This window comes from Theropithecus gelada, chromosome 9 (assembly GCF_003255815.1).
Source record: "Theropithecus gelada isolate Dixy chromosome 9, Tgel_1.0, whole genome shotgun sequence".
NCBI classification, from domain to species: domain Eukaryota; kingdom Metazoa; phylum Chordata; class Mammalia; order Primates; family Cercopithecidae; genus Theropithecus; species Theropithecus gelada.
Genome location: NC_037677.1, coordinates 95,766,666 through 95,794,035, shown reverse-complemented (window position 1 = coordinate 95,794,035; position 27,370 = coordinate 95,766,666). Strand labels below are relative to the sequence as shown.

The following is a 27,370-nucleotide window of genomic DNA, read 5'->3' as shown; positions in this document are numbered from 1 at the left end:
GTGCAATGGAGCAATCTTGGCTCACTGCAACCTCCACCTCCCAGGTTCCAGCGATTCTCCCACCTCAGCCTCCCAAGTAGCTGGGATTACAGTCATGTGCCACCATGCCTGGTTAATTTTTGCATTTTTAGTAGAGATGGGGTTTCACTGTGTTGGTCAGGCTGATCTTGAACTTCTGACCTCAGGTGATCCACCTGCACCAGCCTCCCAAAGTGCCTAACAGTGTCTTTGCCTAACAGTGTCTTTTGAAGAGCAAATGTTTTTATTTTTCACAAAGTCTTTTATTACATTTTTTCTTTCATGTGTTGGGCTTATAGTGTTGCATCTAAGAGAATACTCCTTAACCAAAAGTCATAAAGAACGTCTAGGCCGGGCGCGGTGGCTCAAGCCTGTAATCCCAGCACTTTGGGAGGCCGAGACGGGCGGATCATGAGGTCAGGAGATCGAGACCATCCTGGCTAACACAGTGAAACCCCGTCTCTACTAAAATACAAAAAAAAATTAGCCGGGCGAGGTGGCGGGCGCCTGTACTCCCAGCTACTTGGGAGGCTGAGGCAGGAGAATGGCGTGAACCCGGGAGGCGGGGCTTGCAGTGAGCTGAGATCCGGCCATTGCACTCCAGCCTGGGCGACAGAGCGAGACTCCGTCTCAAAAAAAAAAAAAAAAAAAAAAAAAAAAAAAAAAAAAAAAAAAAAAAGAACGTCTATATTTTCTTCAAAAAGCTTTATAGTTTTAGGTTTATAGTTAACTCTATGATCCCTTCTGAGTTAATTATTTGTATGTACGGTGCTAAGTTTTGGTTTTGCATATGGATAGCCACTTGTTTCAGCAGCATTTGTTAAAAAGGCAGCCCTTTCTTTATTGAACTGCCTTTACATCTTTGTCAAAAATAAATTGTCCATGTATGTGGGTCTATTCTTGGACTCTATTCTGTTCTACTGATCTGCTTGTCTTGATGCCAATCACACATTGCCTTGATTACTCTAGCTTTATAATGAGATTTGAAATCAGGCAATGTTGGCCCCAAACTTGTCGTTTTTCAGACTGGTTTTGCCTGTTCTAGGTCCTTTGCATTTTCGTCTGCATTTTAAAACCAACTTGTCATTTTCCCTTAAAAACAAACTGGGATTTTAATTGATATTGTGTTGAATCTATAGAACTATTTTGGGAGAATTGACCTCTTAACAATATTGACTATTTCAACACAGGGTGTGTGTGTGTGTGTGTGTGTGTGTATATATATATGTGTATGTATATATATATATAAAACTCCATTTAGTTAGATTTTCTTTCGCTTATCTAGCAATGTTTTATAGTTTTTAAGTCTTGCACATCTTTTGTCTGCTTTAATTCTAAGTATTTATCTCTAAGTATTTCCCAGGTGTTTTAAAATTCCTGAGTGCTATTATAAATGACATTGCTTGTGAAATTTCGATTCTTTATTATTTGTTGCTAATACATAAAAATACAATTGATTTTTGTATACTGATCTTATAACCAACAATCTTTTTTTTTTTTTTTTTTTTTTTTTTTTTTTTTTTTGAGACGCAGTCTTCCTCCAGTCACCAGGCTGGAGTGCAGTGGCATGATCTCGGCTCACTGCAGCCTCCACCTCCTGGGTTCAAGTGATTCTCCTGCCTCAGCCTCCCGAGTAGCTGGGACTACAGGCGCGTGCCACTCTGCCCAGCTAACTTTTGTATTTTTAGTAGAGACAGGGTTTCACCATGTTGGCCAGGATGGTCTTGATCTCTTGACCTCGTAATCTTCCTGTCTCGACCTCCCAAAGTGCTGAGATTACAGGTGTGAGCCAACAAGCCCAGCCATAACCTACAAACTTGATAAATTCATGTATTAGTTCTAGTAGCTTCTTAATAGAGTCCATCAGATTTTCTATAAAGACATTCATGTTATCTGAGAATAAAGATAATTTTACTTTTTCCTGTCAAATGTAAATGCCTTTTATTTATTTTTCTTGCTGATTGTACTGTCCAGAACTTCTAGTAGAATATTGAATAGAAGTGGTAACAGTGGACACTCTTGTGTTATTGCAGGTCTTAGTGTCATAGTCCATTTTGTGCTAACAGAATATCAGACTGGATAATTTATAATGAACAGAAATGTGTTGGCTGAAGGTTCGAGAGGCTAAGAAGTCTAAGATTGAAGGGCTGGCATATTACAAGGACCTGTCTGGTGAGTCATCTCATGGCAGAAGGGCAAAGAGAGGGTAAGAAAGAGCAAGAGATCAAACTTGCCAGCTCAAGTCTTTTTATAAATGGCATTAATCCATTCATGAGGGTGGAGCCTGCATGGCCTAAATACTTCCCATTAGGCTGCACATTCCAACACTATTGCATTGGTATTATGGTTTGGCTGTGTGTCCCCACACAAATCTCATGTTGAGTTATGATCTTCAGTGGTGGAGGAAGGGCCTGTTGGGAAGTGATTGGATCATGGGGGCAGATCTCCCCCTTGCTGTTCTAATGATACTGAGTTATCATGAGATCTGGTTGTTTAAAAGTGTGTAGCACTTCCCCCTTCACTCTGTCTCTTTCCTGCCAGTCATGAGAAGATGTGCTGGCCTCCTCTTCGCCTTCTGCCATGATTGTAAGTTTCCTGAGGCCTCCCCAGCCATGCCTCCTTCACAGCCTGTGGAACTGTGAGTCAATGAAACCTGTTTTCTTTATAACTTGCCCAGTCTCAGATAGTTCTTTATACTGGAGTGAAAATGGACTAATGTGATTGGGGATTAAGTTTCCAACATATGCTTTTGTGAAGGTGGAGGCATGTTCAAACCATAGCAAGTTGAAATCATTCAGTCTTTTGCCATTAAATATGATGCTACCTATGTATTTTTCATAGTTGCTCTTTATTAAATGAAAAAAATTTCCTTTAATTCTCATTTTGTTGAAAGTTTTTATGAGGAATGGATTTTGGATTTTATCAAATGACTTTACTGCATCTATTGAAATCATGTACGTGTGTGTGTGTGTCTGTGTGTGTCCATGCATGCATGCGTGCGTGTGTTTGTATTAATTTGTTAGTATGTTGAGTTACATTGATGTTTTTGAATGTTAAAACAACTTTATATTCCTGGATAAGCCCAACTTTGCTGTGACGTATTATCCTTATTGGTCAGTAGTTTTATTTTTTTTCTAGTATCTTTGTCTGGTTTTGGTATCAAAGCCGTGCTGGCATCATAGAATAAACTGGGGACAGCTATCTCCTCTCCTACTTCCTGGAAGAGTTTGTGTAAAACTAATACTATTTCTCCCCTAAATGTTTGTTAGAATTCACCAGTATTCACATGTTTTCATACACAAATTAAAAATAAACAAATATAAGAAGCACATTAAAGCCTTTTAATGATTTGATAGATGTCTAAATATTGCTGTAAATTTTCTAATGTCTGTCCTTTGGGATCATTAGTTTTCAATGTGTTCAACTAGGCTGAAAGAAAATTTTCCTTTCATATTTTTTAAGAGCCTTATTGAGATAAAATATATATAGCATAAAATTTATTGATTTAATATATAAAATTCAGTGTTTTATAGTATATTCGTGGATTTTTATGGTCATCTCCATAATCGAATTTTTAAACATTTTCATCACCTTCAGAAGAAACTCTACCTTTTATCAGTCATTCCTCATGAACTTCTCCCCAATTCTGACAACCACTAATCTATTTTTTGTTTCTATATGTTTGCCTGTTCTGGATATTTCATATAAACAAATTTTGTATTACGTGGTCTTTTGTGATGGACATCTTTCACTCAGCGTAATGTTTTCAAAGCTCATCCACATTATAGGTTATATTAGTACTCCATTTTTTATAATTGTCTAATAGTATTCCATTGTAAGGATCTCATACATTTTAAGAAAGACACTTTCAACTTATATTAGATATACTATAGGAAAAACTAAACTTTTAGTTAAACAATTAGCTATTTTCAGTCAAGATTAAATTACACCTAATCACATTAATAATGGTGAATAACATCTATTTTTTTTTAAATTTTTTTTTCAACTTTTATTTTAGATTCAGGAGGTACTTGTGTAGATTTATTATTTGGTTATATTGCATGATGCTGAGGTTTGGGGTACAAATGATCCCATCATTCAGGTACTGAGAATAGTAACCAATAGTTTTTCAACCTTTCTGCTCTCCCTAACCCCTCTAGTAGTCCCCAGTGTCTATTGTTGTCATCTTTCTGTCCATGAGTACCGAATGTTTACCTCCCACTTAGAAGTGAGAACATGCAATATTTAGTTTTCTGTTCCTGTGTTAATTCACAGCTGCATCTATGTTGTTTCAACGGATGTGATTTTGTTCTTTTTTTATGGCTGCATAGTATTCCATGGTGTATCTGTACCACATTTTCTTTATCCAGTCCAATGTAGATGAGCACCTAGGTTGATTCCATGTGTTTGCTATTGTGAATTGTGCTGCTGTGAACATGCAAGTGCATATCATATGTCTTTTTGGTAGAATGGTTTGTTTTCTCTGGATATATACCCAGTAATGAGATTGCTGGATTGAATGGTAGTTCTGTTTTAAGTTCTTTGAGAAATAACAAATAGCTTTCCATAGTGGCTGAACTAATTTGCATTCTCACCAACAGTGTACAGGCATTCCTTTTTTAAATAATAGCTATTCTGACTGGTGTGAGATGGCAACTCATTGTGGTTTTATTTGCATTTCTCTGATGATTAGTTATGTGGAACACTCTTAAATGTTGGCTCCCTGTTTATCTTCTTTTGAGAAGTGTCTGTTCGTGTCTTTTTCCCATTTTTTAAATGAGGTTACTTAGTTTTTGCTTGTTCGGTTGTTTAAGTTCCTTATAGATTCTGGATATTAAGCCTTTGTTGGATGAGTAGTTTGTGATATTTTCTCCCATTCTCTAGATCATCTGTGTACTCTGTTGATAGTTTCTTTTGCTGTGCAGAAGCCACTTAGTTTAATTAGATCCCACTTATCAATTTTTGTTTTTGTTGCAGTTGCTTTTCAGGGCTTAATTATAAATTATTTCCAAAGGCTGATGTCCAGAATGGTGTTTCCTAGGTTTTCTTCTAGGATTCTTATAGATTGAGTTAATTTTTTCATATGGTGAAAGGTAGGGGTCCAGTTTCATTCTTCTTCTTATGACCAGCCAGCTATGCCAGCACTGTTTATTTAATAAGGAGTCCTTTACCCATTGCTATTTTTTTTTTTTTTTGGTCAACTTTGTCAAAGATCAGATGGCTGTAGGTATGCAGCTTTGTTTCTGGGTTCTCTATTCTGTTCCATTGGTCTGTGTCTGTTTTTATACCAGTACTATGAGTGGTACAGTTTTGGTTACTGTAGCCTTATAGTATGGTTTGAAGTTAGGTAATGTGATACCACTGGCTTTGTTCTTTTTCCTTAGGATTGCCTTGGCCTTCAGGTGTTTTTAGGTTCCATATGAATTTTAGTGTAGTTTTTTTCTAGTTTTGTGAAAAATGACATTGGTAGTTTGATAGGAATAGCATTGAATCTATAGATTGCTTTGGGCAATATGGCCATTTTTATAATACTGATTATTCCAATCCATGAACATGGAATGTTTTCTATTTGTCTATGTAATCTGTGATTTGTTTTAGCAGTGTTTTGTAGTTCTCCTTGTAGAGATCTTTCACCTCCTTGGTCAGATATAGTCCCAGGTATTTCAGTTTCTTTTCTTTTCTTTTCTGTTTTCTTTTTTTTTGAGATGGAGTCTCGCTCTGTTGCCCAGGCTGGAGTGCAATGGTGTGATCTTGGCTCACTGCAAGCTCCGCCTCCTGGGTTCACACCATTCTCCTGCCTCAGCCTCCCGCGTAGCTAGGACTACAGGCGCCCGCCACCATGCCTGGCTAATTTTTTTTGTCTTTTTAGTAGAGACGGGGTTTCACCGTGTTGGCCAGGATGGTCTCGATCTCCAGACCTCGTGATCCACCTGCCTCAGCCTCCCAAAGTGCTGGGATTATAGGCGTGAGCCACTGTACCTGGCCGGTATTTCATTTTTTGTCTGTGGCTATTATAAAGGGATTGTGTTCTTGATTTGGCTCTTAGATTGAACATTATTGGTGTATAGAAATACTACTGATTTTTGTACATTGATTTGGTATCCTGAAACATTGCTGAAGTCATTTATCCATTCTAGGGGCCTTTTGGTGGAGTCTTTAGGGTTTTCTATGTATAGAATCATATCATCCATAAACAGAGATAGTTTGACTTCTTTTTTTCCCTATTTGGATGACTTTTATTTCTTTCTCTTGCATGATTGCTGTGGGTAACACTTCTAGTACTATGAAGAATGTGTGCTGAGAGTAGGCATCCTTGTCTTGTTCCAGTTCTCAAGGGGAATGTTTCCAGTTTTTGCTCTTTTGGTATGATGTTGACTGTGGATTTACCATAGATAGCTCTCATTATTTTGAGGTATGTTCCTTTGATGTCTACTTTCTTGGGGGTTTCTATCATGAAGGGATGTAAGATTTTATCAAAAGCTTTTTCTGCATCTATTGAAATGATCATATGTTTTTTTGTTTGTATGTATGTATATGTTTCAACAGAAAGTCTCATTCTGTTGCCCAGGCTGGAGTGAAGTGGTATGATCATGGCCCACTGCAGCCTTGACCTACTGGGCTTAAGCGATTCTCCTACCTCAGCCCCACTGAGTAGCTGCAACTACAGGCATGTGCTACCATGCCTAGCTAATTTTTTTTTTTTTTTTTGGTAGAGAGAGGATTTCACTATGTTTTCCAGGCTGGTCTCAAACTCTTGGTCTCAGGTGATCCTCCTCCCTTGGCTGCTTAAAATACTGGAATTACAGGTGTGAACCACCATGTCTGGCCAATTGTTTTTAATTCTGCTTGTGTGGTGAATCACATCTATTGATTTGTTTATGTCGAACCAATCTTTCATCCTAGGAATCAAGCGTATATGCCTATGTGATCATGGTGAATTAGCTTACTGATGTGCTGCTGGATTCAGTTTGCTAGTATTTTGTTGAGGATTTTTGCATCTATGTTCATTATGGATATTGGCCTGTAGTCTTTTTTGGTTGTGTCTTTGCCAAGTTTTGGTATCAGGTGATGCTGGCTCCAGAGAATTAGTTAGGGAGGAGTCCCTCCTCCTCGATTTTTTGGAATAGTTTCACTAGAATTGGTACCAGCTCTTCTTTATATGTCTAGTAGAATTTGGCTGTTAATCTATCTGGTCTGGGACTTCTTTGTTTTTTGGTAGGTGCTTTATTACTAATTAAATTTCTGAACTTGCTGTTGGTCTGTTCAGGGTTTCAATTTCTTGCTGATTCAATTTTGGGAGATTGTATGATTCCAGGAATTTATCCATTTTCTCTAGGTTTTGTAGTTTGTGGCATAGAAGCATTCATAATAGTCTCTGAGGATCTTTTGTATTTCTGAGATTGGTTGTCACATCTGTCATTTCCGATTTTGCTTATTTGGATCTTCTCTCTTTTTTCTTTGTTAATCTACCTAGCAGTCTGTTGATCTTCTTGATCCTTTCAAAGAACAAACTTTTGTTTATGTTGATTCTTTGTATGGATTTAGTTCAATTCTGCTCTAATTTAGTTATTTCTTTTCTTTTGCTAGCTTTGGAGTTATTGTTTTTCTAGTTCCTTTAGATGGAATGTTAAATTGTTCATTTAAGATCTTTCTAATTTTTTTGTGGTAGCTATTTAGTGCTATAAACTTTCCTCTTAATATTGCTTTTGATACAACTCAGGGATTTTGGTATGTTGTGTCTTTGTTTTCATTTTTTATTTCAAAGAATTTAAAAAATTCTGTCTTAATTTTGTTGTTCGCCCAAAAGTCACTTAGGAGAAAATTGTTTAATTTTCGTGTAATTGTGTGGTTTTGAGAGATCTTCTTGGTATTCATTTCTATTTTTATTCCACCATGGTCCAAGAGTAAGGTTGGTAGGATTTTGACTTTTTTGAATTTATTGAGACTTGCTTTATGGCCCAGAATGTGATTGATCTTGCAGTATATTATGTGCACAGATGAGAAGAATGCATATTCTGTGGTTGATAAGTGGAGTATTTTGTAGATGTCTATTAGGTGTAATTGGTCAAGTGTCATGTTTAAGTCCAGATTATTTGTTATATTTGTGCCTCAGTGATCTAATAGTGAGAGGGTGGTGTTGAAGTCCTTCACTATAATTGTGCAGCTAAGTCTTTTTGTAGGTCTATTTATTAGTCTATTCTCTTGTTGCTATTAAGGAATACCTGAAACGGGGTAATTTATAAAGAAAAGAGGCTTAGTTGGCTCACAGTTCCATAGATTGAACAGGAAGCGTGGTTGGGGCTGCCTCAGGAAACTTTCAATCATGGCAGAAGGGGAAGCAGGCATGTCTTACATGGCTGGAGCAGGAGGAAGGGAAACAAAAGGGGAGGTGCTACACTTTTTTTTTTTCTTTTTTTTGAGATGGAGTTTTGCTCTTTTGCCCAGGCTGGAGTGCAGTGGCATGATCTCAGCTCATTGTGACCTCCACCTTCTGGTTTCAAGTGATTCTCCTGCCTCAGCCTCCTGAGTAGCTGAGATTACAGGCATCCGCCACCATGCCTGGCTAATTTTTGTGTTTTTTAGTAGAGACAGGGTTTCACCATATTGGCCAGGCTAGTCTCAAACTCCTGACCTCGTGTTCTGCCTGCCTCAGCCTCCCAAAATTCTGGGATTACAGACATGAGTCTCCACACCCGACCACTACACACTTTTAAACAGCCAGATTTCATGAGAACTCACCCACTATCACAAGAACAGCAAGGGGGAAATCTACCCCATGATCCAATCATCTCTCACCAGGCCCTTCCTCCAAAATTGGGGATTACAATTCAAATTGAGATTTGGGCAGGGACACAAATCCAAATCATATCGTTTTGCCCACAACCCCTCCCAAATTTCATATCCTTCTCACATTGCAAAATATAGTCATCCCTTCTTAACAGTCTCCCAAGTCTTAACTCATTTCAGCATTAATTGAAAAGTCCACAGTCCAAAGTCTCATTTGAGATAAGGCAAGTCTCTTCTGCCTATAAGCCTGTAAAATCAAAAACAAGTTAGTTACCTCCAGGATATAATGGAGGTACAGACATTGGGTAAATACACCCATTCCAGAAGGGAGATATCAGCCAAAAGACAGGGGCTGCAGGTCCTATGCAAATCCAAAACCCAGAAGGGTAGTCATTAAATCTTAAACCTCCAAAATAATCTCCTTTGACACCATGTCTCACATTCAGGGCACACTGATGCAAGGGTTGGGCTCCCAAGGCCTTGAGGAGCTCCACTGCTTTAGCTCTGCAGGGCTCAGCTCCCATGGCTGCTCTCAAGGGCTGGTGATGAGTGCCTGCAGCTTTCCCAAGTGCACTGAACAAGCTGTCAGTGCATCTACCATTCTGGGGTCTGAAGAACAGTGGCCTTCTTTTCACAGTTCCACTAGGAAGTGCCCTAGTAGGGACTCTCTGTGTGGGATCCAACCCCACATTTCCCCTCCACACTGTCCTAGTAGAGGTTCTCCATGAGGGCTTCACCCCTGCAGCAGACTTCTGCTTGGACATCCAGGCATTTCCACACATCCTCTGAAATCTAGCTCAAGGCTTCCAAGCCTCAGCTCTTGCCCTCTGAGCATCTGGAGATTTAACATCACATGAAAACTGCCAAGGTTTATGGCTTGCACCCTCTGGAGTAGGAGTCTGAGACCTATCTGGGGCTCTTTTAGCCATGGCTGGAACTGGAGGGGCTGGGATGGAGAGAGCAGTGTCCTGAGGTTGCACAGGGCATTGGGGTCCTGGGTCTGACCCACGAAACCGTTCTTCCCTCCTAGGCCTTGGGGCCTATGAGGGGAGGGGCTGCCACAAAGGTCTCTCAAATGCCTTTGAGGCATTTTTCCCATTGTCTGCTATTAACATTTAGTTTCTTTTTACTTATGCAAATTTCTGTAGCTGGCTCGAATTCTTCCCATCAAAATGGTTTTTCTTTGCTGCCACATGGCCAGGCTGCAAAATTTCAAAACTTTTATGCCTCCCTTTTAAATATAAGTTCCAGTTTTACATCACTTTTTTGCTCATGAGTGTGCTTAGACTACTAGAAGCAGCCAGGCTACATCTTGAATGCTTTTCTGCTTAGAAACTTCTTCCACTGGATACCCTAAATCATCACTTTCAAGTTTAAAGTTTCACAGATCCCTAGGGCAGTTGCCCAATGCCTCTAACCTCTTTGCTAAAGCATAGAAAAGTGATCTTTTCTCTAGTTCCCAATAAGTTCCTCATCTCCATCTGAGACCATCTCAGCCTGGACTTCATTGTGCATATCACTATCAGTATTTTGGTCACAACATTTTAACAAGGCTCTAGGAAGTTTCAAACTTTCCCTCATCTTCCTGTCTGCTTCTGAGCCCTTCAAACTGTTCCAACCTCTGCCCATTACCCAGTTCCAAAGTCACTTCCACATTTTCAGGTATCTTTATAGCAGTACCCTGCTCCTGGTTCCAATTTTTTGTATTAGTCCGTTTTCACACTGCTATAAAGAAATACCCCAAACTGGGTAATTTATAAATAAAAGAGGTTTATTTGGCTCATGGTTCTGCAGGCTGTACAGTAAGTATGGCTGGGAAGCCTTAGGAAACTTACAATCATGGCAGAAGTGGAAGTAGGCATGTCTTACATGGCTGGAGCCTGGGATAGAGAGAGGAGGGGTAGGTGCTACACACTTAAACAACCCAATCTCATGAGAAGTCACTCAGTATCATGAGAACAGAAAAGGAGAAATCCACCTCCATGATCCAGTCACCTCTCACCAGGCTCCTCCTCCAACGTTGGGGATTAGAATTCCACATGAGATTTGGGTTGGGACACAAATCCAAACCATATCACCAACTCTTTACTTTAAGCCTATGGGTGTCATTTTGTGTGAGATGGGTGTCTTGAAGACAGCAGATAGATGGGTCTCATTTTTTAAAAAAATCAAATTACCACTCTGTGTCTTTTAAGTGGGGCATTTTGACCATTTATATTCAAGGTTAATATTGATATGTGAGGTGTTGATCCTATCATGACATTGTTAGCTAGTTGCTTTGTAGTTTCTATTGTGTGGTTGCTTTATAGGATCTATGGGTTATATACTTAAGTGTGTTTTTGTGGTAGTGGGTGTCATGTTTTCATTTCCACGTTTAGAACTTCCTTACTTTTAAAAATACATAGTGAAACTGGAATGAACTTAGCGTTGACCTCAGAACTAATTCTTTTCATGTTGCAGTAAACTGCCTTACTAAAATTGTTTTCCTGGGAAGTGATCTTTACCAAAAGGTTTAAAAATGTTTTATGGAAGTCTTTAAAGGAGATTATATGTTTATCTATTTGGGGAAATTAAGATAGTATATCTTTGTGAGTCTTAACTGTATAGCATTCTGTGACATTTACAGTGGTGATGGAATGGTGTGTGTGTATGCTTGTGTGTTCTTGATTTTCTTAAATGAGATGAAATCTTGTAAGAAAGATACTTCCTACTCTCTAAAACTAGGGTCCTGAACTAGACGATTTCTAAGATTTCTTCAAGCCCAAATATCTGATGATGGACATGATTATTTTTGTTTTTGAGAACAGATTGTGAGGTAGATGGGGGAAGTTCAAACATTTCCACCAGCAGATGGCACTCTAGCATTTCTACAACAGGCAACCCTTAGCTATTACCAAAGTAGAAACTAGGCAAAACTGGACGTATAAAAAGAAAAACAGTATGAAATATTTTAGGAATTATTGTGATGCAAAATTATACATGTATCAAGTAATAATCTTCTATATATACAAATTGATTTTTTTTTTCAGATGGAGTCTTGCTCTGTTGCCAGACTGGAGTGCAGTGGTGTGATCTCAGCTCACTGCAACCTCTGCCGCCCAGGTTCAAGCGATTCCCCTGCCTCAGCCTCCTTAGTTGGGACTACAGGTATGCTTCACCACACCTGGCTAATTTTTTGTATTTTAGTACAGACAGGGTTTCACCATGTTGGGCAGGATGGTCTCGATCTCCTGACCTCAGGTGACCCGCTTGCCTTGGCCTCCCAAAGTGCTGGGATTACAGGCGTGAGCCACCGCGCACGGCTGCAAATTGATTTTAAGTCATAATCCCTTTTTGTGCTCCACAGCACCTTTCTCCACATTTTTATTATAGCGCTTATCAAATGGATTTGTTAGCCTATTCGGTTTTCCAGGTAGATTGTGGGGTTTCCAAGGGCAAGGATATTCTTATTCCTCTTTAGATCTCAAGGTGGCAGGAGGACACAATACCTGGTCCATTGTCAGACCTCAATAAATATTTCTTGTTTTTTCCCCCCAAAAATTGGTTAAGTATTGCCTTGAATGCAGGAGACTGTTTATGAACATTGGTCCATTCAAAGTCTTTTTGTTTTATTTTCTTTTTCTTTTGACACCTATCTTATAGGCATCAACTCTCATGTGTTTGAGGTATGTCCTTTGATGTTTTCGTATCCTTGTAAAATATATTGTTTAATGTGTGTGTTTAATTTGCACTAACATTATTGTGCTATAGGTATCATTCTGGTTTTGTGTGTTTCTCACCTATTATTGTACTTAAAACCTATCTGTTTTGTGTACATATCTATGTGTGCACATTTAGTTCATTGCTTCTAACAGTTGTCCTCATTTTACCTATTTCCTTTATGATGGACATCTAGGTGCCTCCAGTTCCTCACTATTACACTCAACGCTTTACTGACCATCTTCATTCAAATCTTTTAATGAGCCTTTTTGCAAATTTTACTACTGGAGTTTATGCCCAGTGGTGGGATTACTGGCTCTTGGGGAATATACATATTTAATTTCACTAAGTATTGCCAGATCAGTCTCCAGAGTGGCCCAGTTAGTTTATACTTTCATCAGCATGCAAGAAGGTTCCCATTTTTCTATATTCAAAATTAATGTTATTCAGTATTTCAAATTTCCTAATCAGATGGTATAAAGTGAAAATATTTATCGAATGAAAGAATGATCAGTTTGAAAATCTGTTAAAGCTAGTAGGATGTATGGTATTTACTTGCATAATTTTCCCCCTTAGGGGATGGTCCCTTTCTATCTGAACTTTCACTTTCTAAATTTGGTGTAGAATAGATTCCAATGTTTTTTTTAGATATCCCTTAGAATCTGGCCTATTTCTCCTCATTATCTGAAACCTAGGAATCAAATAGATTAAATAATGTGGGATCCTTTGTCATCTAAATTTGCTCTCTGAAATTAGAAACCAAATAGAATTGTATAGTGAGGGATCTGGAATATTCTCAAGCCCTACTCCAAATAAATTATTAAAAAGCTCCTCAGATGATTTTAATGTGCAGCCAGGGGTGAGAATCCCTGACCTAGGCTTGCACATTATTTTCATTTCTACTTGAAAGGGGAAAAGACTATTTTTAGGTATTTGCACACAGGAAATACTATTTTATTGTGTTGTCCAGGCTTCAGAAAATCAAAAGAATAATTTAAAATTTAAGTGTCTGATCAAAATTAAATATACTTCCCAACGGTCATCAGCATGTCAATATCTCTAGCTAATGAAAAGGACTAGAAGAATTAGAAAATTTGGTGACAATTAAGGCTGATAAAGTTTAATATAACGAGCATTGAATTAAGGAAGGTCTTGGATCTGCCTATGTGGGGACAAAACTACTCCAAAGAATTAGGGGTCTAGATGTTAATTCAAGCAGAAGTAAAATATTCAGTTGAGTAAGTATGTACTAGTAAAGTCTATCAGCTGATTTTGATTATTGAGTAGTGGAATGAACCAGTGGTAAGCCTTCTGTTATAAACATTTCCTTAACTCTCCTTATAATGAACTAAACATATTAGTGTATTTTAAAAGGTCAAAGTCTCATGCCTATAATCACAGCATTTGGGAGGCTAAGGTGGTAGGATTGCTTTAGCCCAAGAGTTTGAGACCAGCCTGGGCAACATGGTGACACCCTGCTTCTACAAAAAACAAAAAAAAATATCCAGGCATAGTCACACCTGTGATCTCAGCTACACAGGGCTGCTGAAGTGAGAGGATTGCTTGAGTCCAGGAGGTAGAGGCTGCAGTGAGCCATGATCACACCACTGTGCTCCAGCCTGGGTGACAGAGTGAGACCATGTCTCAAATAATAATAATAATAATAGTAATAATAATAATAATAAAAGAAATAAAAATAAAAAGGTCAAAGTATGCCATTAGCCTAGAGACAAAAGACAATACAGTCATAGCTAGTCACTTTTTTGGAGTTGAGAAACACAACTGTATTACAGGCAAATGTTTTATTACAGGTCCATTAATCTCAATGTTGAGATTAATATTTTATTTTATTTTCGAGACAGAGTCTCACTCTGTTGCCCAAGCTGGAGTGCAGTGGGGCAATCTCTACTCACTGCAACCTCCGCCTCCCAGGTTCAAGCAATTCTCCTGGCTCAGCCTCCTGAGTAGTTGGGATTACAGGTGCATGCCACCACGCCCAGCTAATTTTTGTATTTTTAGTAGAGATGGGGTTTCACCTTGTTGGCCAGGCTGGTCTCGAACTCCCAGCCTCAGGTGATCTGCCTGCCTCAGCCTCCCATAATGCTGGGATTACAGGGAGATTAATATTTTAAATGTGTTGAGATAAACATACTACATGATTTATAGACATTACTTTCTTAGAAATTATCTTTAAGATTAATATGTAATAACTGTCTAAGAAAACAGTACATATAAAAACAACTTATACATATATATATAGTTAATGAAGCTATAGAACATGTGAAAGGCAATCTGATTTTTTACCCCTACGATATTAAAAGTTCTTGCTATTTTCAATAAGAAACACACTCGAAATGTAGTCAGTAGAGCTGGCATTAGTTTCAAGTTCTTCAAGAAACAGCTTGAACATTTTAATGCTCTAATTTTTTTTTTTTTTTGAGACAGAATCTTGCTCTGTCGCCCAGGCTGGAGTGCAGTGGCACAATCACAGCTCACTGCAACCTCTGCCTCCTGGGTTCAAGCAATTCTCCTGCCTCAGCCTCCAGAGTAACTGGGACTACAGGCATGTGCCACCACGCCCAGCTAATTAGTAGGGACGGGGTTTCATTTTGTTAGCCAGGATGGTCTCAATCCCCTGACCTCGTGATCCACCCACCTCGGCCTCCCAAAGTGCTGGGCTTATAGGCGTGAGCCCCTGTGCTCTGATTTAACTCTAATTTTCTACCCAGATTATGAAGGTAAAGTCTGTGCTTTTTTATGGTGTAAGCATAAAATTAAATAGTATATGTGTAAATTATATTTCAAAACCTTAGGTTGTGGGTGTATAATTTCCTTGTAACCCATCTACGCAAATTACACTCGTTGCCACAGTGAAACCCAACCAGGAGAAGGAAAATGACTTTTAGTGAGTAGCAACTATGTGCCAAGTACTAAAGATATGACCTTATTTAATTCTCACAACACATTTGGGGGGAAGTAATCTTATGCCTGTTTTATAGATGGGGAAATTGGGACTCAGCAAGGATAAATAACTTATTCAACAAAGGTCACATTAGCAGATATTAAATGGAGAATTAGATTTTAATCAGTCTATCAGAGTCCGAAGTCCATGCTTTTTTCGGTATCACATGACGCTTATTCAGAACTTACCTGGTTATTCAGAACTTACCTGAATGTATAAATGGCAAAATTGGCAGGGATGGTAAAAGATAGGTTCTTCAATGGGTGTGACAAAGACATGAGTAATTTTAATCTGTTTTTCTGTTAGTTTTCTATCGCTAGCAGTCCCTCAAATAACTGCCATCCCTACTTCCAAACATGCTAAGGGGTTTCAAACTGAACTTATTAGAGTCAATCACATTTATTATGGTTATGATCTTCCCCAAATAAATGTACTGCTGGATGGCAGTAGTAAGGACAAAGACCAGAGTTTTCTTAATATGATGAGGTGGAGCAATCACAGTTATAAATTATGAAGCCATTGAACACATGAGAGGCAATCTGATTTTTTCCCCAGAGATATTACACATAAAACTTCTCAGGTATTTTCAATAACAAACATCCCCGAAGTGTAGTCAGTAGAGCTGGCAATTATTTTCTCCTTCAACATTCCATATGGAGAAAGTGTCATCTCTGGCTCCTCCTGGCAGGACAGAGACAGTCCTTGATGGTAAAATAACATACTTTGTAACCAGTGTTCTCTTGTACTGTCCTTTGCCTTTTCCTGTTTCCCCTTTCCTAGTGGAAAATCGAAGACATATAAAACCTACTCTAATTTCTTCCTTAAGAGATGCTAATCACAGGCAGAAGAGCCTACATGGTTAAAATATGTGGTATAGACTTGTTTGACCACATTTATTAACACCATATTATGTTAGATAGAGTTGACCTTTTGTTTCAGGTTTACCACTAAGTCATTCATGTATAACTTAATTCTTACCATAGTCATCAGTTAAGGGGATGTATTTGTGGCACGTGTGGGAGACAGGAAATAAGAATGAATAAGAAAGTAATAGCACAATTGTATAATTTTTTTTTTTTTTTTTTGAGATAAGGTCTCGCTCTGTTACCCAGTCTAGAGTGCAATGGCTTGACCTCATGCCTCGCTGTAGCCTTAAACTCCTGGGCTCTAGTAATCTTCCCACCTCAGTCTCCTGAGTAGGTTGGACTACAGGTGTGTGCTACCATACCTGGATATTTTTTTAAAACATTTTTGTAGAGACAGAGTCTCACTATGTTGCTCAGGTTAGTCTCAAACTCCTGGGCTCGAGCAATCCTCCCATCTTAGCCTCTCAAAGTGCTGGGATTAGCATGAGCCACTGTGCCTGATTGATTGTATATTTTAGAATTTATAAAGTACTTTCCTCGTACATAACCTTACTGATTATTACTTTACTCTTGGATATTATATCAGTTTTACAGATAAGGCAGTTGAGGCTTAGAACCATTAAAAATTTTATCCAAGTTTACAAAACCAGATCTGGTAAAGTCAGGACTTAAACCTAGGGCCTCCAAATCCTACTCTAAGGTTTTTTTTTTTTTTTTTGTTGTTGTTTTTGTTTTCCCACTATACATTGACAGGTTCTAGAGGGTTATACAATACTTTAGTCACTTGTGGTGACTAAGAATACAAACCTACGGTTTAGAGTCAGATGGCCCTGGGTTTAATTCTGTGTTGGTACTTATTAACTGTGTACCATGAGAAAGTTAATATCTGAGTCTCAATTTTTTCATATGTAAACTAGGTATAAGAAGTTTATAAAAAACTCTTCTTAGGGTTTTTTTGAGAGTACCATGCTTGAACCATGAGGTCTCAATAAATATCAGTCATCATAGTTGGGTATACAGGCAGTAAGTGAGGACACAGTGGACTGGCTGTTATGTCTTCATGCTTCCCAGTTCTAGTTACAGTGTAAAGCATTTTTTAAAATTTCTATTAGACAGCTAGGCATAATTATTGCAGAAGGGGAAAATGGGAATAGTGAAAACTAAGCTTTTAATGTTTAGTAGAAGGAAAGGGCGGGTGGCATATAGAGTTAATGAGTTTGTGACAGGCTGAAAGTGAGAAAAAGGCATAGGAAAAGTCAAAAGAAATAATTGTAGGCTGGGCGCGGTGGCTCACACCTGTAATCCCAGCACTTTGGGAGGCCGAGGTGGGCATATCACAAGGTCAGGAGATCGAGACCATCCTGGCTAACACGGTAAAACCCTGTCTCCACTAAAAAACACACAAAAAATTGCCAGGCATGGTGGCGGGCACCTGTAGTCCCAGCTACTTGGGAGGCTGAGGCAGGAGAATGGTGTGAACCTGGGAGGTGGAGCTTGCAGTGAGCCAAGATTGTGCCACTGCATTCCAGCCTGGGCGACAGAGCAAGACTCTGTCTCAAGAAAAAAAAAAAAAAGTAATCATTGTAGTCAAGATGACCATTAGCTGTACATCTTGCAATACTATACCCTACAAAGTAGAATTTGGACATAAACACAGAATAATATCTCAGTAGTCCTATTCACCAGTCCTAGTACCTATGTTGGTCACTGGTATATATTTCCACTTGTCCGAGATGAAATGATACTAATACAGGGATTTTTCTTTTTCCTTTCTCTTTTTCTTTTTTTGAGATGGAGTTTTGCTCTTGTCGCCCAGACTGGAGTGCAATGGCATATTTCGGCTCACTGTAACCTCCACCTCCTCAGTTCAAGTGATTTTCCTGCCTCAGCCTCCCGAGTAGCTGGGATTACAGGCACCCGCCATCATGTTCAGTTAAGTTTTGTATTTTTAGTAGAGACTGGGTTTCACCATGTTGGCCAGGCTGGTCTCGAACTCCTGACCTCAGGTGATCCACCCATCTCGACCTCTCAAAGTGCTGGAATTACAGGCGTGAGTCACTGCACCTGGCCAGTATTTTTCATAAAGCTAAATTTATTCAGTTTAAACAACTGCTCTTTATTTTGACATGTCATTTTAGCTTTTGTTCAGATGTTAAAATTTTCTTTTCTTTTGGAAAGTAATAGAGATAAGTAGTTGACAGTTTTTATTAAGGTCCTTACTAGACAAAATAAAAAGTTGACAAACAGGGCTGGGCATGGTGGCTCACGCCTGTAATCCCAGCATTTTGGGAGGCTGGGGTGGGTGGATTACCTGAGCTCAAGAGTTTGAGACCAGCCTAGGCAACATGGTAAAGCCTCGTCTCTACTAAACTACAAAAAATTAGCTGGGCGTGGTGGTGTATATTTGTAGTCCCAGCTACTTGGGAGGCTGAGGCAGGAGAATTGCTTGAACCCTGGAGGCAGAGGTTGCAGTCAGCTGAGATTGTGCCACTGCACTCCAGCCTGGGTGATAGAGCAAGACTGTCTCAAAAAACAAAACAAAACAAAATCTTGACAAACATATGTCCACTCCTCCCCACTAACTAATATTTATTTTGAAATATCAAAGTCTAGAAATCACTGAATCAGTTAATCTTCATGTTTTCTTACAGTTCTGGGAACCTGGGCTCTTAGATATCAAAGCAATTTATCTATGAATACCATTCAGTAGACACTAAGCAGAGCGTTTCCAAGGAGACATCAATGCATCTAGTTCCTGACAGTTCATATTTTATTTTTTTAATTTTATTTTTACTTTTTATTTTTTTGAGATGGAGTCTTGCTCTTGTCACCCAGGCTGGAGTGCAATGGCTCCACCTTGTTCACTGCAACCTCCTCCTCCCAGGTTCAAGCAATTCTTCTGTCTCAGCCTCCTGAGTAGCTGCGATTACAGGTGCCCACCACCACGCTCAGATAATTTTTGTATTTTTAGTAGAGATGGGGTTTCACCATGTTGGCCAGGCTGGTCTTGAACTCCTTACCTCAGGTGATCCACCCGCCTTGGCTCCCAAAGTGCTGGGATTACAGATGTCAGCCACTGCGCCTGGCCTGACAGTTCATATTTTATGCAGAGGCCCAATACTTGTCTTTTAGGAAATTACAATCTAAGACAAAACAGATGCAGATTGCTGTCACCTAGCACACAGAAGATAGGATAGAAACATCAATCTAATATACTGATGAATAATGAACTACTTACAGCAAATTATTTAGGTCTAGATGAGAGGTAAGACAAAAACCATGATATAGTGTATGTGTGGCAGCTATTTGCAAAGAGTATCTCTGGAGATCTAAACCCAAACTAAACCAAAGGACCAAACAATCAAATCATCTTAGTGACCAACCAGGGCTAACCCCTTAAATATCAGTGATTTCTTTCCCCTGATGTCCTCTATAGAATGACTTAGAATTTCAATGGCTAGACGAGAGAAATGGCTTTCATCAGGAATTAAGAAAACAAGCAGTTTGTTTTGTTGATTTTGATTTTAATATCACATACAGATTCTGATGAAAACATTAAATACTACTTAATTAGGCCAAGAAACCATTACAGAGTAGTTAGGTCAGTAAGCAAAAATGGTGAAAATTCATAATTAAGCACATTCTCATTATACTCAAGTTCATTCTTGGTCACAAGAATAGGTATTTTTGAAAGGAATATTAATTATAGACATCTAGTGGACATATTTATTCAAATTGTCTTCCATTGGTCCTAATTAACATGGCTTCTAAAGGTGCATTCACTTGTAAGCCAAGGGTTTTTTAGGCCCTTGGAAAATCTGGCTCATTATCAAAAATATATAATTTAAAAATTTCTTAATATAGCAAATGAACTAATGACTTTATAAGGTAAGTATTTTTTGAAGGAGATGGCCAGGAAAATGTTAATAACTGGGAAAACAAATTATTGAACAGAAACCCAAAACATAATTTACTGTGACAAATAAAAGTATTTATTTTTCACATTCTTCTGGAGAGGGGCATATTATTTCAGTGTGTTGAGCATGATTGGATTTACCATTAATTTATTTCACAGAATTTATTGAGTGCCTACTAAGTGCTCTGGTCTGGGAACACAAAGACAAAAGTGTTTGCTCGCCAGGCTGTTGCCATCTCTAAGAGGTGCTCAATACATACTTAAAAATTACAAAAATTTCGACTGAAATTTGTATCACACCACACACGCACACACAGACACACACACAGTTTAAAGGATCTAGATGTGTTAGAAATGTTCAGGAACTGAAGGAAATAGGCCTTAGGGCTGGAGCCAACATCCAGTACTTCACTATGTAACAGCTTGATTTAGAAAATCATCTTTAAATAATATGACTTGCATTTGCTTTCTCCCATATCCTCATTTTATGCAGTCCTATTTCTAAAAGGTCGTCATGGCCCTTCACAGATGAATGCAACATAATCTCGATTTCCTGGATGCTTAGGTTTGTAGAGGCTTTTCAGGGAACTTCAGCTGAAGGTCATCTACTCCAGCTCTTTTCAGATAGTTAATCCTGGTCTGGGTGGAGGTAAGAGGATACAGGTTGCTATTACAGCGTTTGCTGGGCTTTAAGACTAACCCTTGTCCATCCACCCCTGGGGAAAACCCTTGCTCTGCATTTTAGGGTTTTACTTGTTTGATACCAAGGAGGGCCCTGGACGCTTCAGCGTTTGTGCCTGCCCACACTACAAAAGGAGTTCCCTTCTCTGCCAAGTAGAAGGCCCATTTTGTTTCAGAAAGAAGCCGAAAGTGGGGCCCAGCAATGTGACTGCAGCAAACTGTGCCTGATCCCTTTCCCGCGCTTCAGGTTAGGACCTAGAATTCAATTTGCAAGCTGTTGTGGGGTGGAAGCTCAATGAGCAGCGGCAGGTCGTGCATCACACGGCTTCCGGCTGTTATTCCCCATTCAGGGCTATGTGACTCTCGTTTTGACTGGGGGCCGAGATGGAAACCCGAAAGTGTCACTATGGTCCCATCTGACACTGTAAAGGCGCACTTCCCTGCAGGAGGGCTAAGTATAGGATTGACCTCCAGGAGGGTCTGGAGGGGGGACTCTACCTGTGCAGCAGAATAGAGTGGCCAAGCAGTGGCACAGTTGGACGCAGAGCCGCCCTGACTATCCAAGCACAGTCCAGGTAGCTTCGACTTGGCCAAAGCCAGCATATATTGACGCTCCCAAGACCTTTATTCCTCGGTTGCAGGCAAGAGCAGAGCAGAGCCAGGGCGCATGTCCCTTTTGGCCCTCGGATCGGAGAAGCTGCTTGACCAGGTCACTGTGTTTTTCCTTCTTGCCACTCTTTGCCCTATCGAGGTCAGAGGATGCTTCCGTGTGGCTACCCAACGCATCACAGAGATCAGGGCTCCTGTTCAGGGAATCTACTTCAGGACTCTAGGCTTTGACAAGAGTCAACGCCTCAACTTAACCGCCCTTGCTATTGCTGCTTCAACCAGAAAAGGGCCCTGAGCGGATGAAGTGCCTGACGCTATCAGGACAAACAAACGTGCTGTCGGTGGGAACACTACTCCAGCGCGCTCGGGGTTGGCGCTGGGGCTTTCGGGTCGGAGTCGGAGCTTGACCAGCCCTCCAAAGCCTCGTAGGGAGGGAAGTAAAAAACCAGACGCCTTGCTCTGTACCCGAGACGGTACAACGGCTTGGTTTGGATTCCTCCCTCTGCTTCCTGACCCTAGAGGGTTAAATTAGGAGGGTACAACGCCACCCTTTTCTCCTCCTTCCCGCCTGCCTCCCTCCCCTTACCTTTAAAAAGTTAAAAAATGTCTGCAGTAGAAATCTCTTAAAGGGGCGGTGCCGGTGTACGAGTTCTCTTGGCAAGAGTCACTGGGAAGGCTGGCTAGGGGCGTGAGTTCGCTCCACCAGCACCAAAACACTGAAAAAAAAAATAAGAAAAAAAAAATTAAAAAAAACGAGCGAGCGAGAGAAAGAGAGGGAGAGAGAGAGAGAGTGTGTGTGTGTGTGGGGGGGGGGGGGAGGAAGGGAAAAAAAAGGGGGGAAAAAGGCGGACAGACACACACTTTAGATAAGGACAATTAGTCACTAGCGAGACCAAGTAGGAAGAGAGGTTTAAATCAGAGGGATTGAATGAGGGTGCTCTGTGCCTTCCCTGAAGCCATGCCCTCCAGCAACTCCCGCCCCCCCGCGTGCCTAGCCCCGGGGGCTCTCTACTTGGCTCTGTTGCTCCATCTCTCCCTTTCCTCCCAAGCTGGAGACAGGAGACCCTTGCCTGTAGACAGAGCTACAGGTTTGAAGGAAAAGACCCTGATTCTACTTGATGTGAGCACCAAGAACCCAGTCAGGACAGTCAATGAGAACTTCCTCTCTCTGCAGCTGGATCCGTCCATCATTCATGATGGCTGGCTCGATTTCCTAAGGTAAGGCAGGGGCTTCGATGGATCATTTAAAATTTTTTAGTAATATCCCCTCAACCCCTTCCTATCCACCATTCCAAAGGGGAAAGAAGAAAGTAAGCCAAGCAGATCTCTCAAAGAGAAGAAAGGAGGTTTTCCTCCTCTTGGATTGTGTGCTATGAGGCTGTAACTAGTGATTGGGAAAAGCAATGTTTTCTATTAAGATGCACATGTTTGCAATGCAGAAGGCATTTCAGAAACTTATCAGTTATGACTGAAAAAATGTTGTGCTTACATATATCCACAATTAGCCTCCTCGTCTCCTTCTGAAAAAGAAACAAGAGGTTCAGAGCAGTTACAAAAGCGAAGAAAAGATCTCAAACAACAAAGAGCTGAAAAGAATGAGTATGTGTGTGGGGGTGTGTGTGTATGTGCGACAGAGAGGAGTGTGTGTGTGTGTCTGTGAATGTTCAAGCGGGATTGCACGAAAAGTGGAATTTTCCACGGAAAGATCGTTTCGTCAGTTCTCTCCCACTCTCAGACAGAAAACGAATTTAAGCAGAGGCTTGAGTGGTGGGCAAGTTGGATCGGAGTTAAATTTTTAAATTTTATATCCTCCGCTGTCATCTCCAGACTTCAGGACTTTGTAAGGCGCTTTTTATAGACGGAATGCCCCCCTCCCCCTCAGTTCCTCCTCCTCAAATCTCCTGCGGTAACTGCACAGTTTAGCTTTTCTTTAAAGAAAAGAAAAAAAAAATCCTCGCTGGGGTCACAGCGTTATAAGGGAAGCGGTAAGAGACCCAGAAATACTCCAGGGAGGCTTCGGAGATCTGAACCCCGCACCAGCGGATTAGCAAACCCGGAGGTTTGTGATTCCCTTTGCTCTAGGGCTTGTAATCTAATTGGGCTCACACTCTCCCCTGGTTGTTGCAGTTTGGCAGTTAGGCAACTACGATCCCTTCCCATCAGGGACAGAGTTGCAGTGTAAAATAAGAAATACATCCTCTGCAATGTCGAATCCAAGTGTTGAGTTTTTAAAAATTCCCTCCAAGTTGGAGCCTCAGCTGTGGGTTCCCCTCGAAGAGCCTTCAGCGCTCTCAGTCCCACTCTGCCCCGAGGCCACGTCCGTTGTGCGTCCTTCGTATTTTTCACTCCTTGCGAAATTAGAGTTTTGCTTCTTGAGGTGCGTCCGCCTCTCAGCTCTTGGGGTTGTCCCCCTGGCCCGGGTCAGGTCTGCGGATGCCGCAGGTAGCGGGAGGCGCCACGTGGAGCGCTCCTTCCACATGGAGGAAGGGTAGCCGGAGAACTGAGAGGCTGTAGCTTCCCTTGCAGAGGCCGTTTCGGTTCCTGCTGGTGCGGTTGCTGCCAGGGCGGAACAGCCAGCTCTGCGCGGCCCAGCTTCCTCTTCGAAAGCTCCTTGGTGCAGCAGAGTGCGTCTCTGAGCTCGTCCGAATGTAGGGTGCAACGGAGTTTTCCGCAATGCTTGTCCCACTTGCATTGAACTCCTTCAGCTGCGCAGACCCCTTTCCCCTCCAGCTTTCTTCTTTTTAAAAATCAGCCTGTTCGCCTAATGCTTTCCTGCCTCAGAAGAGAGTCTGGAAGGCAGCTTTTCGGGGAAGAAGTCCTGGCGGAGCGCATTCGCTTTGGCTGTGCAGGCTTCTGGATGAAAGGTTGTTGGAACTGCCCTTTCCCCAGGACCGGATTCGCGCGGACGTCTCCTTTGCCACAGTAGGCCCACGCGACGCCCTGACTGTGCCTGTCCTGGAGCGCGGTCCCGGAGACTTCAGCCAAACGACCCTTCTGGTTACAAGACCCTGGGGTAGCCACGTCTCTTCTCAAAAAACTCCAAAAGCAGAGTCTGTTTTTTCTTTCTCGTATCCACCTACTTTATGATGCTCTTTAACGTCACCATTTGGATTTGGGTTTTCAGAATCTGAAACAGTAAAGCGTTAAAAAATAATTTACAGACCCGGAACTCAGCAGCTGATCCCCTCAGCATTATCAGTATCTGCATTGCTCCTTCCCTACTCCTTCCCAAAGCAGCAGCCTTTGGCTTTTAAAAACCTATTGATGGAAATCCTGACCTTAAATAGATGTAAATGCTATTGTTTTAATGCTCATTTAGTATCCCCTAACGCGCAGGTTCCACATTTCGGCTAGCTTCATTTTCCCTAGCGGTTCCAAACGGCCCCAAGTGGGAAAGAAGAAAGATGGAGCCTAACTCGGGGGTGGGGTGGGGAGGAGGATGTTACCTTTCCTGAGATCAGGCCGAATTATTTCAGGGGCCAAAGAGACGTTGCCTTTACTCTGTGTGTGTGTGCTGGTGGTGGTGCGGGAGAGGAGAAGTGTTCTTGGAAAGGCAAGGGTTTACCCTGGGGATCTCTCCGTCCGGGGATTTGGGAAACAATGCGGTTTTTACAATATAGTGAAAAAGACAAATCAACTCGGACATTAAAAGAAAGAAAGTAGGAATCCACTTAAGCTCAGGCGCCAGGCCTGGTCTGAGAGAAACAAGGCAGGTTTCACCTCCTGCACGGAGGTTTGTGGGGCCCCTGGGGCTGAGGAGGCAATGCCGGCTTTCAGCATACAGGTTTTTGGCAAGGGTCGGAAGCCAGAGGTAGGCGCGCCTAGCGCGTCTCCGCCCGGAGCGCTTTCCTGGCAGTGGCAGAAGCCGGGCAACTGCGCTTTAGCGCCGTGCTCGTAGCACGTACACCCACCCCGTACAAACACTCTATGAACAAATACAGTCTGTAGCCTTTAGGAGATCAGGATCTGGGTGTCTGCGGGAGGGGGCCGCTGCGGGCGCCTGGAAGCGAGAGGCATAGCCCCCGGAGTTGGGCGGTGAGGGCGGGCTGGGGCGCGGGGCACTAGCTAGAAGCTGCGGGAACGGCCAGGGGCCAGCGTGGACTACCGGCTGGGGCAGGCACAGAGCCTCTAGCCCTGGCCAGGTCACCCTCAGGGAGTAGGAAGAGGGCCCTTTTCCGTGCCCCACGCGCTCTCGTCCTGTCCCGGGGAACTTTCTTCTGTTATTCTCTTCCTCTGCAGCTCCAAGCGCTTGGTGACCCTGGCCCGGGGACTTTCGCCCGCCTTTCTGCGCTTCGGGGGCAAAAGGACCGACTTCCTGCAGTTCCAGAACCTGAGGAACCCGGCGAAAAGCCGCGGGGGCCCGGGCCCGGATTACTATCTCAAAAACTATGAGGATGGTGAGAAACTTGATTACCATTCTTTATCAGGGGAGCGGAAGCGAGCACCCGCTGGGTTTGTGTGTCTCTATGTTCGTGTGTGTGTGTGTGTGTGTGTGTGTGTGTGTACGCGCGCGCGCGCGCGCGTTGGGGCAGATTTAGAGAACCTGGTTGCAGGTCGCTTGAAAATGAAAAGTTGGAAGCTTCAGACGAGGAGACGCTGCAGTGTGGAACTCCTGACCTCATTGCGCAAAGGGGGTTCTCCAGGTTGTCCTCACCCAGCTGCTGGCCTTTTGCTGGGCGGCTGTCTTGGAGGCTGCTAGCGGGCTGGTCCTGCGGGGTGTAGATGAAGCAGGTTTTTTGAGAAAATTCAGCCAGGTTCATAGATTATTAAAGGTCAGAGTCATATTTCTTTGCTAAAATTCTAGGCAAAGTGCCTTTCTGTTTTTCTTATTTCTTGCCTTCCTGTGATGAGGGTACAGAAGGGATTCAGCCGTTTTTGAAGTGCACTCTAAAGTTTTCTGGAATAATCCCTTTTAAATTGTTCCCTTGTTGAGGAAGGTTTGGAAATCTCCACAGTTAGTTCTTCTTCAGATTGCCTAATCTCAGAGTTGCATTTTTTTCTGTTTTAAAATGGGATTACAAATGCCAGCTTTCTTTCCTGACCGAATTAGGTAAGTGTTGGAAGGGCTTTGAAAACTTGAAATCCTATTTCAGTCAGAGAGGCCAATCTTTTTTGGTTTGAACAGTCTCATTTTTACTAGGGAAAAAAATGAAAATGCTATTGAAAAATTTTTGTTTAGAAGGCTAGGTGTTAACATCTATGAACTTCCTGTTTAAGTGGAGGGATGTGCTTTCAAAGAGGCACGATGGGTATTGGCGTTTCTTGAGCTATTGACACTGTTAAGATGGGATAGAAGAGGCATTAGTGTCCATTCTTGGAGGGCTTTCTCCCCGCTGTTGTTCCTTCTCATAAGTAAACTACACTTTTATATATAAAGGGCTCAGGGACAGGTTTTCAGAGCCCTCTGAATTTTGTTCCATCTTGTTCTTACCAATCAGCTAAAGGAGCAAATGCCCTTGTATTTTCTTGGGCCTTCATTGAAAAGAACTTCTGGAGAGGTATTGGAATGTATTTCAAGGGTGGCTGAGGAACGTTTTTTTAAAGTGCCAGAATAAGAGAAAGAGGGCAAGGCTGAGGCTTCTTGAGTTTGGAGCATGACTAGGACTTACTCTTTTATAACATTTGCCAAAGCATGTAGGTGTTTAAGGCTATATCTTTTCAAAGATATAAGTCATTGCTATAAAAGTGTGGATTGCAAGTGGACTTTTTGCTGTCACTCAGCATAAATGCTGAAAGGTAAAAGATAGTCTTTGACAGCACCTCTGATGGTAATTTGACCCAGAACCTTATAGCTCCCAGGGTCACTATCAGCTCTGTGATCAGACATAAGAA

General features: G+C 41.5%; 1 protein-coding gene across 4 annotated transcripts in view; it reads left to right on the top strand.

Moving 5' to 3' along the window:
• The first annotated feature begins 22,393 nt into the window (after positions 1–22,393).
• Positions 22,394–27,370, top strand: part of HPSE2 (heparanase 2 (inactive)) — a 779,029-nt gene continuing 774,052 nt past the window's right edge. For all 4 annotated transcript variants that reach the window (XM_025396838.1, XM_025396837.1, XM_025396835.1 and 1 more), the window contains exons 1-2: positions 22,394–22,756; positions 25,778–25,935. In XM_025396838.1, coding sequence (XP_025252623.1) covers positions 22,467–22,756; positions 25,778–25,935 — 448 coding nt within the window. In that variant the 5' untranslated portion in view covers positions 22,394–22,466. The remainder of the gene's footprint in view (positions 22,757–25,777; positions 25,936–27,370) is intronic.